This window comes from Calypte anna, chromosome 1 (assembly GCF_003957555.1).
Source record: "Calypte anna isolate BGI_N300 chromosome 1, bCalAnn1_v1.p, whole genome shotgun sequence".
In the NCBI taxonomy this organism is placed as follows: Eukaryota; Metazoa; Chordata; class Aves; order Apodiformes; family Trochilidae; genus Calypte; species Calypte anna.
This window is the reverse complement of record NC_044244.1, coordinates 134,906,219-134,920,797: the sequence shown is the minus strand read 5'-3', so window position 1 is coordinate 134,920,797 and position 14,579 is coordinate 134,906,219. Positions and strand designations below refer to the sequence as shown.

The 14,579-nt window shown below is 45.9% G+C and overlaps 1 protein-coding gene across 2 annotated transcripts in view; it reads right to left on the bottom strand.

Annotated features, from left to right (window-relative positions):
* Window positions 1-11,479, bottom strand: part of NPAS2 (neuronal PAS domain protein 2) — a 104,997-nt gene extending 93,518 nt beyond the window's left edge. For both annotated transcript variants that reach the window (XM_030469554.1, XM_030469556.1), the window contains exon 1: window positions 11,163-11,479. In XM_030469554.1, coding sequence (XP_030325414.1) covers window positions 11,163-11,473 — 311 coding nt within the window. In that variant the 5' untranslated portion in view covers window positions 11,474-11,479. The remainder of the gene's footprint in view (window positions 1-11,162) is intronic.
* Between the last annotated feature and the right edge of the window lie 3,100 nt (window positions 11,480-14,579).

Below are 14,579 nucleotides of genomic sequence, written 5' to 3'. Positions count from 1 at the left end.
AGCCACCAGATCAAAGATAGGTCTACACCCACCCTTCACTTCTCCAAACAGCAGATTGAGGTGGAGGAGGTCTAGAAAAAAAAGGAAAAAAAAATTTTTTTTTTCCTAACAAAGAAGTAAGAGGTTCTCCCATCTTCCACTTGGTTTCTCTGTGAAATGCAGCTAAGGGCAGTCTGTTGCTTGCTTGTAAACTCCTAGACTATGAAATGGTAACCCACAGAGTACAGGAGTCAAGTAATTTATTGCCATCTCCCATCTCCAAGACACTTCACAGCTTGGCAATGCACGGGAGGGTTTTCAAACTGACCACGGCAGGGTAACCTTTCCTCCTCCACAGATGGAATGGTCTTCAGCCACTGGGATTCAAGAAGCTGTGGATACTTTTGCTCATTGGCCATTATTCATCAGCTTTGGAAGACGAAGCTGTTTAAGCTGAAACTTCTCAGGGTGAAGAAAAAATGTTGCACATTTTACATTATCTCTCAAAAATATGAAAGCTTCCTGCAATCTTCAGATACAATATTTATGAATTGGTCTTTCAGCCAAATCCACTTTTGCATAAGGATACACAGCTGCCAGTACCCAAAAGTATGATACTTCCCAAATATATCTTTGCCATTTTAAAAATTGTTCTAGAGGCTTGAAAATAATATTTCTTTCATTGTCAGTGAAATCTCTAGTTCTGGTGTTTCAAAGAATGTCTGAAATTAGCTGGGTTTTGTTTGTGTTTATTTGTTTGTTTGTGCAGAAGAATAATTGATTAAATCAGCACAAGCGTAACTGATTATACACTCTACAAAAAGTACTGAGGGATTCAGCTGCAAAACTATCAGCATTGTGAAGAGCCATGCCCAGTTTTTATGTTTGAATCTCTTACATGGAATCCCTCTTAATTATAGAGCAGCAGATTTGATATGTGTCATTACCTCCCACCACTGGATATTGAGCTTTTGAATGAATGTAACCTGCATTTTTCAGCATTTCTAAGGAAAATTCTTTATGACGTCTCTTTAAACTTTTTTTTTTTTTTAAAGGCAAAATTTACATATTAGAATATTTAAATACCCATGACTTCTGGTAAAGAATGTCAGCCTTCTTTCATTAACCACTGCAATGACCCTCTAGTAGTTTCACACTGAGAAAAAATATGCAAAGAAACAGGCCAAGTCTAAGGCCAATTAGGACTTTGAAAATATTTATATTATAGACCCAGCAAACAAAATGTGAAATGGCGAGTAAAACTGGAACTTATATATCCTTTAGTACTCTGAAAAATAATCTACTTTTAATGGAAATTGAAAAGCTATCTTTATCAAATTTCTCATTCAGTCGGCAACAAGAAATCTATTGTTCAGATGTGGACAAAATTGGTCTTTGGAAGAGGAGGGTTTTGAGAAAATAAAATAGAAATTGCATTAAAGAAGAAGAAATGCCTTTTTAACTGGAATTACTGTCTATATATAGCCTGTAGTTTTTGATACATTTCACATTTGCCAGAGTAACAGGCAATTGGACACCATGAAAAATTGTTTGTAACCATTACAATAAGAGAAAATGTGTTTGCTTATTTAAGGGAGAATAAGCAAGTTTATTGTTATGCCTTTTACTTTAAGAAGTATGTCTGCAGGGATCCAGATGCTAAGAAACAGTAAGCTGATGACATTTTTTTTTGAAATGCCACGCTATACATTAAGAAGCCATACACCTACTATTTATTCACAAGCATGAATTAGGTCTTCTGGAAAAGAGCTTGAATTTCAGTCAAACTTGCAAGAAAATAACAATACTTGGCACTTGCAAAATGCTTTCCATGTGAAAAAAGAAAATAATTAAGAGGTAGCTGGGGGAACTGAGCCATTGTGCAGGTCACCAATGGCACCAGGACATCCAGGGAAAGCTTCAGCACCCTCAGATGCTGCACAGCTGGAAGCACAGTGCCTGTGCTATTTCCTAATGTCTCCTAACCACCAAGAGGGACCAGTGTCCCAAAATGTCTTGGCTGTGGCTCCTTTTTATGCAAATGACATATTTATCACCCCCAAGATCCCCGCTTAGTGCCCCTCTCAGATACCTGGTGACAAATGGCACCCAGAATTGATCATAGCCTACAATACCCTGCAAAGCTGCCCAAGTTTATGGATTTTAGAGAAGTGATGCACAAAAAGCATTATATTTATATATATATATATATAATCTAAGTTCATAGAATTGCACAGTTGAAGAACTTCGAATAAAACCTATTCCTTTGGAGATTTCCAGTTTTGTCACCTTCAACAAAACTCTTTTTACTCAGACCTCAAAATCCTTAACTATTTTTTTCTGACTGCAATACCGTGGCAAATACTTATTTTATCAGTCCGAAACTCAATTTACTGCTGAAACCCTGCATGAATACTTCAGGTGAACTTCTAAGATCCTGCCAAGAAGAAGAGAGATTACAGAGATTAATATCGTGCAAATAAATCTCTGCCTATATCACTAATATTACAGACTGCTGCTTTGCCCTAAGGCACCTGTCTAAATAAGGGGGTCTAAATAAGCTAAATGAAATTCCTGGAACCATGCATGATGCATAGCAACTTTTGATGGTGCCACAGTCAGTGAAGGTGAGAGTGACAGAAGGATAACTGAATGAGAGAGCAAGGCAGAAAGGAGGAGAAGGCAAGGGGAGAAGTAGAAGGTCCTAAGGTCTGACTGAAGTAGAAATAAAAAAGATCCTAGTAAAGAAAGCTAAATATATTTATATTAAAAAATAGAAACATAAAAGAAGGAGACTGAACAGTTCAATTACAAGGTGAGATAAAGAAGAAAATAAAACTAACCCCCCCAACAAACAAAATCAACCTCATCCCTCAAAACAAAAATGTGCCAGAGCAAGTTTAGACCTTTCAGAAGCTCAAGACAGTAATTATTTTTAAGCCAAAGTCTCCTTGATTTCAGTGGGAGTTTTGCCTTAATGAGGACAGCAGCATAGGCACCAAATGCAGCTATATTTCTTATTCTTGAATAACAGCAAGACATAGCAAGACATTCTGTTGTTAAAAAAGACGATGTCTTTTTAAAGAAATATGGATATTAGGAGCCAGGCACTATAAATGTAATTGCTATGGCCAGCTGAGTTACATCAGTGTGCATCAGCTGCCAATAAGGTCCTTTGTGCTAGAAAGAAAGAAAAAAAGATGAAAAAACTGACTCATGTCACCTTGCAAACAACCAAATTAAAGATTTAGAATTATTCCATTGAAGTTCCCATTTACTTCAGTGACAGTCCAGAAAACAAGCCAGATCCTTCAGTCCTTCCCATAAGAAAATATATATACAAGAGTGAGTATGTGCGACCTATTTATTTTTTATCAGTATTTCTCTTGCTGAAATTGTTGGAAATACACCCACCTGGTTCACAGAAATATTGCTTGATAAGGTTGTTTTTGTGAAAGTATCTTTCCCAAATATTACATCAATACATTGAAAAGAAAGCATAAGATAAGTAGATCGGATTAAAAAACACGTTTCCCAAGCCTGGTAACCAAAGATAAAGCAAATTAAAATAACTCAATACTCATCTGAAGACTAGAATGATAATTCTACCTAAGTAGTGGCCTTAATGGTTTGTGCAGAAACCATATAGCTGTTTTTCCCTTTATAAGTCATAAATGAAAGGAACTCTCACTGGAAGTGTAATTTAAATGTGGGTAAGTCTTAATGCAAAGCCTCCAAATTGAAAATCTTTTACTGTTCCAGACGTCAAAACCAGGAACAGACCAAATACCACACGTAAGATCTGTAGAATTACCAATAAAAACACCAAGGCAGATATTTTGTATGAGAACAAGGAACAGAAGAAAAATACCCTGTCCCCAGCTGATCATGTTGCACTCAGTAATAATAATATATTATTGACAAGATTTTGCAAGCACAGCATTCTTATCCATAAAATGGGAAATACCTTGTCAGTTCTTCATAATGTATTAATGAGAGGTGTCCCAGCCAAAGCAATAAGCCAGGGACATGCTCAGAGTTGGATTCATTCAACCCCTGACTAAATCAGATAACCAGTAATTCCCAGGATTTGCATGGTTACATCCACCTGTTGATTTAGGGATTATACCTGAGAGCTGCTTACTAAAATTGCTCTCTGGCTTCAAAATTTGACACACCTAACAGAGGGAATTGAGAGAAAAACAGCCTGGTCTGCTCATCAATGGCAAAATGGTACTAAATAACCAAACTCAACTATTGTTGTTTGCAGAGCTAAAATAATGCTTAAAGAAATTCATTGCCATCTGCGAGCCTGTTAAAGTTGATTATGATTCTCTCATGCTGGTTCTCTCCCCAGTGATTGAACTGCATTGTTTATTTTTAAATGGAAAAAAATAATAAAGCTACTTGAATAATAAAATTGGTTTTCCCAAGATATAACAAACCATAGTCATGAACTTTAAGAATGGTTACCAAATTAGAATTGAGAATGAAAAACAAGTATTTTCCTGTTCAAGGTTTTGGTTTTACCATTTTTTTATTTTTAACTGGACTGAGTGCTGATCACAGAAAATTCAAGGCTACCCCGGACATCAGTCTGCTCAGCTGGCAGCAAAGCTTGATGACTTCTCTAAAAAGTGAGGTCTGTGTGTGAAATTAAATCAGTATCACTGTGCTGAGATAACATGGGGGTGCAAGGAGGGGAGAGGTTAGTACCTTACATCAAATAATGTTAAATGAGATGAAACAAGATGGACAGGATTCAGAAGGGCCCTGGGAGCTCGGGGTTGTTTCCCCAGGCTGCTTATGCAACCTCGCTGAGGCAGGCAGTGCAAGGGTCTGCCATTTCATTACATAAGAGAGCCCAAAAATACAGCCAGGCAGTCCTGAGCTCCATTAAGGGCTGTACTGGAGCCTCTGTACCAGCTAGCATCCAGAAATGGTAAGAAATGATGGGAAGGGCTTAGGCATGGCTGAGACTGGGATTGTTGCTGTTGTTTTAATAGCAATAGATCTCATCTACACGCTAGCAAGTATCCTCAGCCTGAGCTACTTCGAATACATTGCTTAAGTGCACAGCAAAACACAGTCTTTGGTTTAAGACAGCGGTGGTAAGCATGATCTAAAGATGCCTTTCAGATGATTAAGCAAATAGCCTGGTTTACTAAATAGCAGTTGATGCAACATTATTGTTTGAACCAGTGCTTAAGTACAGTGGGCTAGATGAAGAACACTAATTTCCTGCACATCCTCACATCATTCTCAGTTCAGAATTTCAAAGCCTGGTCTCCTGCAGACAGATAGAACTGTGACAAAAGTAATGCCAGTGCAGGGAAGAAGACCACCTTGCCCTAAATCATCCTCTCCCTGACACAGGACAGCAGCATAGCTCAGGAAGCCTGTACAAGCATGCCAGGAGTGCAGCAATAATACAGTCTCCCAGTGGAGACTCCTTCAGCCAGGCATTGTATCTTGGCATTTAGAGCCTCTTGGTGGGATTGCTTCCATGAATATAATTGCTTTCTGAACATCTTTGAACCCAAGAAGATAAGGCTGTCTCTCCTTGCCATCCCTGCCCAGCTCAGTAATAGGACACCCAGGAGTGAGCTTGAGCACAGTACCCTCATTTCTGCAGCTCCACTAGAGTTTTCTCTCATGCCCTGGCTCTGCTTCAGCTGGTTTCTTCCAACGTGCTCTTTCCAGGGCAACTGTGAAGCCAGCCCTGAGCAGTGAAGTTGCAAGCCACCAGGAGCCCCTTGGCTTTGGAAGCCTCGGAGACCTGATACTGACCTATTTCATTCATCAGCAGATACATCATCAGGAGGGTCACCTGGCTCACCACCTCTCAGCCATGGCCAGACACGAGTGCAGAGGGGCAAGTACAAGAAAAAGACAAACCAATGGTGGTATTTCCTTGGGATACTCACTGAGCTTCCAAGAATTTGTAGCTCAAAACTTTCTAAGCCAGAGGCAGTGGTTTTGTATTTAACGGCTCCTGACGAATTTCTCTTCCATTAACTCATCCAGTCACCTCATTAGCTGATATAACCTCCCAGCATCCACATCTTGTGGTGAAGAGCTGGGCAGCCTGACCTTGACACCTCCTTTTGCTTCCATCTCCACAAATGTCTGCTCCACCCCATGCCCTCTGCTGCTACCACTGTGGACAGTCATTCCCAGTTTGCCTTCTCCAAGCTCTGCTTAATTTCAAGAGGTTTCTTTTGCATGGTTTTGTCAGTTCTCAGGCAGGAGCTCCTCTGCTCCTTGGATCACCTTTGCTGCCTTCCTCTGAATCTCCCCCCTTGTGCTTATACACCTTCTAGGTGTAGCACATGGTACTGAAAATGTGGGCACACCATAACTAATACAATGAAATAATAAGACTCTTTTTTTTTTATTTTCTATAATTTTAAAAATAATCCCTAGTCCTCTATTTGCCTTTTTTTCTTTTCTTTATTTTTTTTTAACTCACATCTGAGCATTGCACTGATTTTCTTCTGAGCTGTCTCTGGAAGACCTTATGTAAGCTTCTGCCTCTTCAGTGACCTGTAGCAAGGAATTCCTATGATTTTGTTTTGGCTAACATATACTTTCTTCTATTAACTTTCAACCTGATGTGCATATTATATTCCTGTGCCACGAAAACATTCAAAGAGAAAGGGTGGTTGAAATGCCTCACTAGATGATGCTCTGTCATGCTGTCACTTCTTGCATGTTTTGAAAGGGCAAAGAGGTTTCATACCTGAAGTTTCACATTTCTATTCTGATCTCAAATGAGCATACGTGCTCTTCAGATTTTTTTCCCATATAATTTCACCAGGTTAGAAATCTTCTATTTTATGCACAGATCCCTAAGAATAGTGGTAAAATCAGCTGAAAAATACCTTCTGTTATAATCAGGACAGCAAAAGACCAGTTGTTTTGCATGGACTTGTGCTCAAGCAGGAGAAGGGAAAATGACCACCCTACACTTCTGGAGTCCATTGGAGCTCTGGACATGCAACCTGATGCACAGGCACAGAAGAAAGAGATGGTGTTGCCTCAGAAAGTTCACAGGCAAAGGACAGGACAAGGAACACCAGGCAGGTACTGATAGAGCACGGGGCAAAGCGTGTGGCAATACTGTTTCCTACTGACAAAGGTCCAAGCTTGCCAGTCACGTAACTTTTGAGAGAGTTTTATTTTTCTGTAAGCCACAGGTGAATTTTTCCGTCTTAAGCAGGATTAAGGCTAGTATTGCGAGTGCATAAGACTATTCTTCCCAATCATGGCAGGCAGCATGCAACAACCACTCATCTCTCTCTTGGCCCTTGGATAAAGGAACAGAAACATCTTTACCAAAACATAAGCAAACACAACATTTTTGTTGGACTAAGTTGTACTTCATTGTTTGCCTTCAGGGGAAGAGGCATAGGAAGAGAAGCATATAACCCAGTATTTATACCCATCTCCAAAATGTACATCCAATTTAAGCATACAATACCAAGAAAGCTGTGCCCTCAAATCCATCAGTATAATCTCTGGAATCCCCGAGCCAGATAAATGTAAGGAGCAAAGATGGAACTGGATCTGCAGTTTCTCAGCTGCCTACTCAGAGCACGAGCTTACAGGTCCACATCCCATCTTACCCTCTTGCTTTTCCTGCCCAATTCTTCTAGTTCTGAATTCAGCTGAAAATACAGTAGTATAAATACACATATATCCTGTGTGACCCACAGCTGGTCACAACAGAACAGTGGTTTTAGTCCTTCTCAAAAAACTGTGATATACTGAAAGCACCACCACAAACAAATCCACCAGCATTTACGCTTTCTGCTTTAAAACTATTATATTTTTTTCCCTTTCAAACAACAGTAACCAGTCTCACAAAGAAAAAGTCAGTCTATTAGCTTATACTGATTTCTGCTTGAATTAAATTAGCTAAAATACAAATATTTGCATGGCCTCAGCCTAATTTTTCAAAAAGAAGTTTTAATAAGATCAAGGATTGACAGAAAGCTAAGACGAATCTAAGAAAATAAATGGCTTTTATACAGATCCTTCACAAAATCTGTAACTCAACAGCATCTGCCCTAAGATGCTGAAAGCAAAACAAATAAGTTACTTCAATTCTATACTGCCTAACTTATAAAGAAAAACAACAGAGTGCACATAATACACACATTAGACTGACACTTTCAACAGTATGATATTTACAGTCATCAATTGTATAGTGATGTAAGTGATCTGATTGTTCAAAACTTAAGAGTTGAACGTAGGCAATGATTATTTAAATTATTACAGCTGCTGTGCAAAATGTCATATCTCTGAAGAACGCTAGAGGTATAAATCAAATCAGTCGTTCATCTTAATTTTCCTACCTTATATGAATGTATTACATTGCAACATCAGTTATATGATGACATACTGGGTTTTTTTCAGAAAGACTGCAGAGCCTGGACTCCACAATGAAGAAAGCTCCTCTCCAGGTCTAAAGACCATGACTGCAGCAACAAGAGTTGCTTCTCATGGCAAGGACACAACACTTTCTGTGAGGGGACAAGGGGAGGGGCAAGGCAGTGGAGGCAGGGGCTGAAGAACACAATAGGCAGTGTGAGGAGGAAGGTGAGAAGGATGAAAAAGCAGTACCACCATGACCCAACCATCAAAAGACTGTAAATGACTGCTTTTGCAGGCTCAGATCTCCTGTTGCTGTCCACCACAAGTCTCCCATCCACTTTTCCCCCTCTCTTTTCCTTTCTTTTTCCTTTTCCTCTGGTCTGGGTTTTCCACCTCTATCTACAGTTCCAGCTCTTTCCTTTCACCTCATTCCCTAGCTTCGTCATCTATGATCCCATCAAGACCTCTGACTTAATCTGAGGTCCAAACTCTTCACTTTCCCTGTGCGTGCATCACCAAGGCTGCTTCTTCTCTATTCTAGTCCCCCCCTCTCTTGTCACCATGTATGTGAATTTAATTCCATCAGTTTCCTCCTCCTTCTCCACGCTGCCTCCACATCAGCAGGCACAACCTGCCAGCAAAAACACAGCTGAGGCAGTCTTTATGGTCCCTGCTTTTGGTGTTCACCCTAACAGTAGCACCTAGGATGAGAAACTGCAGGGGAAAGTCCACTCAGACCTCCAACCACCCACTTGTAACTCTCATTCTTCCCAGGATGATGAGCAGTTGCTCAGCACTTAACACTGGGGGCACTCAGTTTGCTCCATGCTGACTGAGAGAGCATCTCCACTGAGCAAATGCAATGGCCAAGACCTCAACTGAGAGTGGACAACCTAGGTGTTGTGACAAAATGATAAGACAAATTCTGGAAGATTTCCATCAGCTCAACATAATGCATACTCCCATCGCAAGACTGATCCAAAGCCAAGGATCTTTTTCCTGCTCCAAAACACAAAGCCACAAGAATTCAGCATTCTCGATGAAAAGTGTTTCTCAACACAGCCAAAAAAATGAAGATTCACAGAGGAAAAAAAAAAAAAAAATCAAGGTCTCCTAAGGCAGGATGATGTATTTACCTCAACTGTCTTTGTCAGATACACGGCCAAAGAATACATCGACTTCTAACCATGTTCTTAGAAATAGCTGAACCTTTTTGTCTGAACCTTCCTAACTGTCTTCAGAAAACACTCAACCTGGAAAATGTCAGCCTAGTTTTAAACTTAGCAAACGCAGAAGCACCTAAAAACATGCACAAGCAGAGCATTGTATCAAAAAGCATGAGATCATTTCAACCATGGACAACATTGCTGCCGACAATAAAATAACTCCTTCAAAGCGCTTCACATACTCTAGACTAGAAAATAGGACAACAGTTATTATTCTGCAGAGTCTAGACACATTCTGGACACATGCAGGGTGGCACCTTTATTCAGGAGAGAAAGCAATTTTAGGCAAGCCTGTTGTCTCCAAGTTGCAGAGCCAGGCTCAGCAATGCAGCCAAACCTCGGGAATCACCCTGGTGTTGGATACCTGCTGCTGGAAAACATGTTCCTTTCCACATGTTCAGGGGAGACGGTGCACAGCTTGGCAGCTACATTCCCTGAATACTCCTGTTGCAAGGCAACTCGGTCAATATTCACCTACAGAAATGCACGCAGGATTTGGCACTCCGCCAGCCGACAGCTCTCAGGATCGGACACCGATCAGCTTATGAGCTAGTTCGGTCTGGAAACCGTGAACACTAATTATTTGGTATCGCCAAACAAACTAAGCCCACAGTGGGATACAAATTAACATTTCACAACCGGGAAGGAGAGAGATCATTTTCCACTTCAAGAGGCAGCCACTTGTTGAGCTGAACGCTCAGGTTAGCCGTGCCCGTCGGAGGGAACCCTACAGCCCCTCTGGAGATTTAGCACCGTGAAAAAGATTAAAGTTCCTCTGCTGGCTGTAATGCTTATAACCACTAATTATGTCTGAGTCACTTGAGTGAAAGTAAACTGCCATCCTGCAGACAGTTAAGGAGTACGGAGGAAAAGTTTCTGGATGAGCGTGCTTGTTAATGGGCAAATCCGACCGGTGACCAATCGAGGGGAAACACCACCGAAAAACATCCCGGGAAAGAAGTCGCTCTGCCGCTGCTCAGCCGGGGATTTAACACATCTCTCCCCCCCCCAACCCCCCCACCCTTCTGCAGGCTGAAGGGAGACAAGCGGGATCCCAGCGCAAGGATGCAGCAGCAGGGAGGCTCTCCCGGAACACGACACAACCTCTGCTCCCACCAGGAGCCTCTGCCCATTAGAAAATCCCACTGGTCTAACTGGAAGCTTTCCTTGACCAAACACTGCCCGGTCGCATCGCAGTCCCTGTGCCAGTGTAGCCTAAATGAACCCCCAACGTCAGGAGACTGCCAACAACACCAAAATTATACTGGGGAGAGGGGGTAGGTAGATTGGGGGGCAACTTATTTTTCCAAAGGGAGGGGGGCTGGCGGGGTCCGGCCGGGATAGACATGCCACAGATGCCACGCTCCCCGTGGAAACTTTCCCGCGGAAGAGACGATTCCACCCGGCACCGCCGGACACCTCCGCCACCGCCGCGGTGCGTGGGAGCATAGGGGTAGAAGGGAAGCTGACCCTCGCCGATGCCGCGGGGGGGTGTGTCACCCGTGGGGTCGGGGGGCCGCGGTGGGAGCCCGGCGGGGCGGGGGGAGGGCGGGTCGGGGCCGCAGGGCCGCGCGTTACCTGGGGTGCTGGTGCTGCGGGAGCGCGGCGGGGAAGCCCCAGCCGCCTCCGCCTCCGCTGCCGCTGCTGCTGCTGCTGTCCGCGGTGGCCACCTGGGCGCGGGAGCCACTGCCGGCGGTGCCGGTGCCTGTGTCGCCGGGCTGGGTGCTGCCGCTTTTCCGGTGCTTGCTGGTGCCGCTGCGGCAGCGGCCGCCGCTGCTCCAGCCGCGCAGGAGGCCGGCCTCAGGAACCGGCAAACTCTTCCTCGCCGACGAGGAGCTGGGGACGCTGCCCGCCTGCTGCCTGCCGCCGGTGCCGGTGCCGTGTCTCATGGTGCGCGGGGCCGCCGCATGCCGCTCTGCCGCCGCCCCGGGCGCCGCGGGACCCACGAGCGCCGGGGCCAGGGGCTCCGCCGGCCGCGGGAGGCCGCCGGGAGCCCGGGCTGCTGCGGGGGGGGGAGGAGGCCGGGGGCCGGGGGGGCTGCTGGCTGGGGCTCCCGCTGGGGCATTAAGTTGGACGCGCGGCCGGGAGAGGCAGGGCGGGCGCGGGGGCTGCGGGGCCGATGATAGTTCTCCGCGAAGTTAGAGCCCAGCGGGCGAGGCGGGGGCATCCTCTCCGCCGGCCCTTCATCGCCGCCGCCTCCCCTCTCCTGCCCCCGCCGCCCCGCGCCCTCAGCCGGCGGCGTGTGGGGGACGCGCCCCGCGCCCCTCGCCCATGGGCAGCCGCGGCCCCGGCGGCTGGCGGCGGCTCGACCGCGCCGGCTTCCTCCGCCGCTTGCTCGCTTTTCCCGGCAGGGAGGGAGGGAGAGAGAGCGGGGGGGAACGGGGGGGAGCCCGAACCAGAGGCCGGTGAGCAAAATGGGTCAGGGAGGGGCAAAGGGAACCCGGAGCTCGCCTCCCCTCACCCCGCGGAGGGCTCCGGGAGGGCGGGCTGGGGCGGTGGGTAGCTAGAGGGCTGCGGAGGAGCTCTCCCGCCCCGGCTCCCTGTGCACAAGTGCAGGGAATGTTCCACTGACCTACATATTTTTCCAAACATACGTGACCTTTTTTTTTCCTCTCCCTCTCTCTCGTTCTGTGGGAGGAGACAGGCGAGGATCCAAGAAAGGGAGAAGCTGGAAAGAGAACGAAAGGGGAAGCAGGGGAAAAAAAAAATACTAAAAACCTCAACCAAAAAGCCAGCCCCTCATCAAGGATGGTTTCACAACGCCTCAAGAAAACTACAGCTTGCCGGCGTTCAAATATGGCTATGGCCACATCCCTGAGCGGCACCTCCAGCCCCCCCTTAAGCCTGACCCCAGAGCCCCCGCCGGCCCAGGACACCCGGCTCCGGTGCCACCGTCCCCGCCGGGCAAAGCTGCACCCAGGTGCCCGGCCGCCAGCTCCCGGGCCGGCTGGGCTCGGTAGGGCTGAAGACGACCTCCCCGTTCGGTCGCCGACCCGAGGGCGGAGGACCCTGCGCCCTACCGGTGACCGCTCTTCCGGAGGCGGCGGTGGCGGCGGGAGCCCAACCGGAGCGGGACACGGCACCGCGGTGCCCGGGGGCCGGATGCCGGCCTCCCCGGGCTCAGGCGGGAGCTCCCGATTTGGTTATGCAACGCCGCACCGGCAATTAGAGCAAAACCTTGACAGAGAGCGCTTTTCTTTTTTTTTTTTTTTTTTTTTTTTTCAAAGTAGGTCATTCTTTTTATTCTCCACTTTGCATTATGTGGTTTTGTTGGTTTTTTCTTTTTTTTTTTTTTTTTGCCTAATACTCCTCCTGCAAAGTGGCCAGTGAGAGATAAGGAAGTGTGCGGGAGCCTGGGAGAAGCTGTTGATTCGGAGGCTCGCCAGGCATTCCAGCGGACTTCTGACGGGGCCCACGAGTGGGCTCGGGGGGTTGCCTCACCCCCCCTCGCCCCCCCCGCCAGGAGGGCAGAAATGGCTGGGAAGCGAGGACACAATTAACCCGCTGATACTCTCGGAGCTGCTGAAGTCCCGGTCCCTCCCGCGCCTCTTGCCAACGCAAACTCCCGGCCCCGCTGCCCATCCCGCCCCTCCCGGGCTCTGCCACCCATTGCCCCCTGTCGCCCTCGCACCGCCTCTGCACCCGGGGGTTGCTGTCACTGCTATGTCCACTCAGTCAAAAACCTCCTGTGCTAAAGGAGCACCCGGAGTAGGCACCTCTTCCACTCGCAGAAGGGTCTCTCCTGAGTGTGTGTGCGTGTATTTGCTCTCTAGCATGCTTTTTTTTTTGTTTGTTCAGAGGAATGGTTTGCTGGGCAGGGAAAAGCTCCTTTAGCCGGTGCAAGCTCTGTCCCCAAAGAAGGGCCCGGGTGCTCTGCCATTCCTGTGCCAGCGGTTTGTGTGAAGGAGCAGGGGACGTTTCCCCATCTCCCCCCAATCTATTCTGCCTCCCTTTTTAAAGCCGCGTTAATCCTTGCAAAATAACAGCCGGCAGAGACCTTTCTGCCCACACGGAGTGTGTGTGTGTGGGTTGCAGGCTGCAGGAGATACCTGGCTCCAGTGAGGAGCTGTGCTGCTTCTCCCACTCACCTCGTCACCCAGATCACCCCGTTACCTCGCCGTGATGTCCAGCTCCCCCACCCCGCCCCCATTACACCACATCCATCTAGTTATTTGATCCGATTCAATCTCAGATGCCAATGTTAATAATTACAAAGTATGGGAAAACGTTGTGTTCTTTTTGCTGAGTGCTTTTTTACACCGTACTTTATACAACAGGCATGACTAATGTTGAAAGGGTAAAGTTGTTTACTTTTTACCAAGATTAAATACAAAACTTTGAAAAGCTCCTCCCTTCCTTTGGATGAAACCCAGCATTTTTTCCCATTTGGAAATTGTCAAACAGTGGTTAAACAATCCTTTGGCAAACAAGTAGTGCCTGAGGGAATAAAGCATCAGATACATGGGGAGTGGAATAAAAGACATTTCTGTTCCTGAGGTATTTTTCTTGTGTTGCACAATGAAGTTTAACATAAAATCTTCAAGCCTTGCAAGGTTAGGGAAAAAGAACTTCCCCTGTTTATACATATCACATGATTTGATATTTCAGCCCTTTTGAAAACCTACCAGAAAACCTGTCCCCAAATCAACCCTAGTTTTCAAAAGCTAGGAAACCAAGAACCTTGAGGAAAATATCACTTTGAGAAAGGCAAGCAGCGAGACATAGAGGAGTATGTAAAAAACTCCTTCTCTACGAGGTTTTAACATTTTTTCTGAGAATTTGCAAGGACTCCATTGCACAAGTGAAGAAGTGAGACTGGTTAAAGTTTGTTTCTTAGTTCATTGCCTAGGTTACCAGTGTAAACTTTAATTAGGGCAACAAGCAGCAGATTGGCTGAGTGTGAAGCAGGCTTTTCCCAGCGCATACCTGAATCCCGTTGTGAAACACCAGCCATACAAAACACACAGCCTTTCTCCTGGGCTGGTGACAAATGGA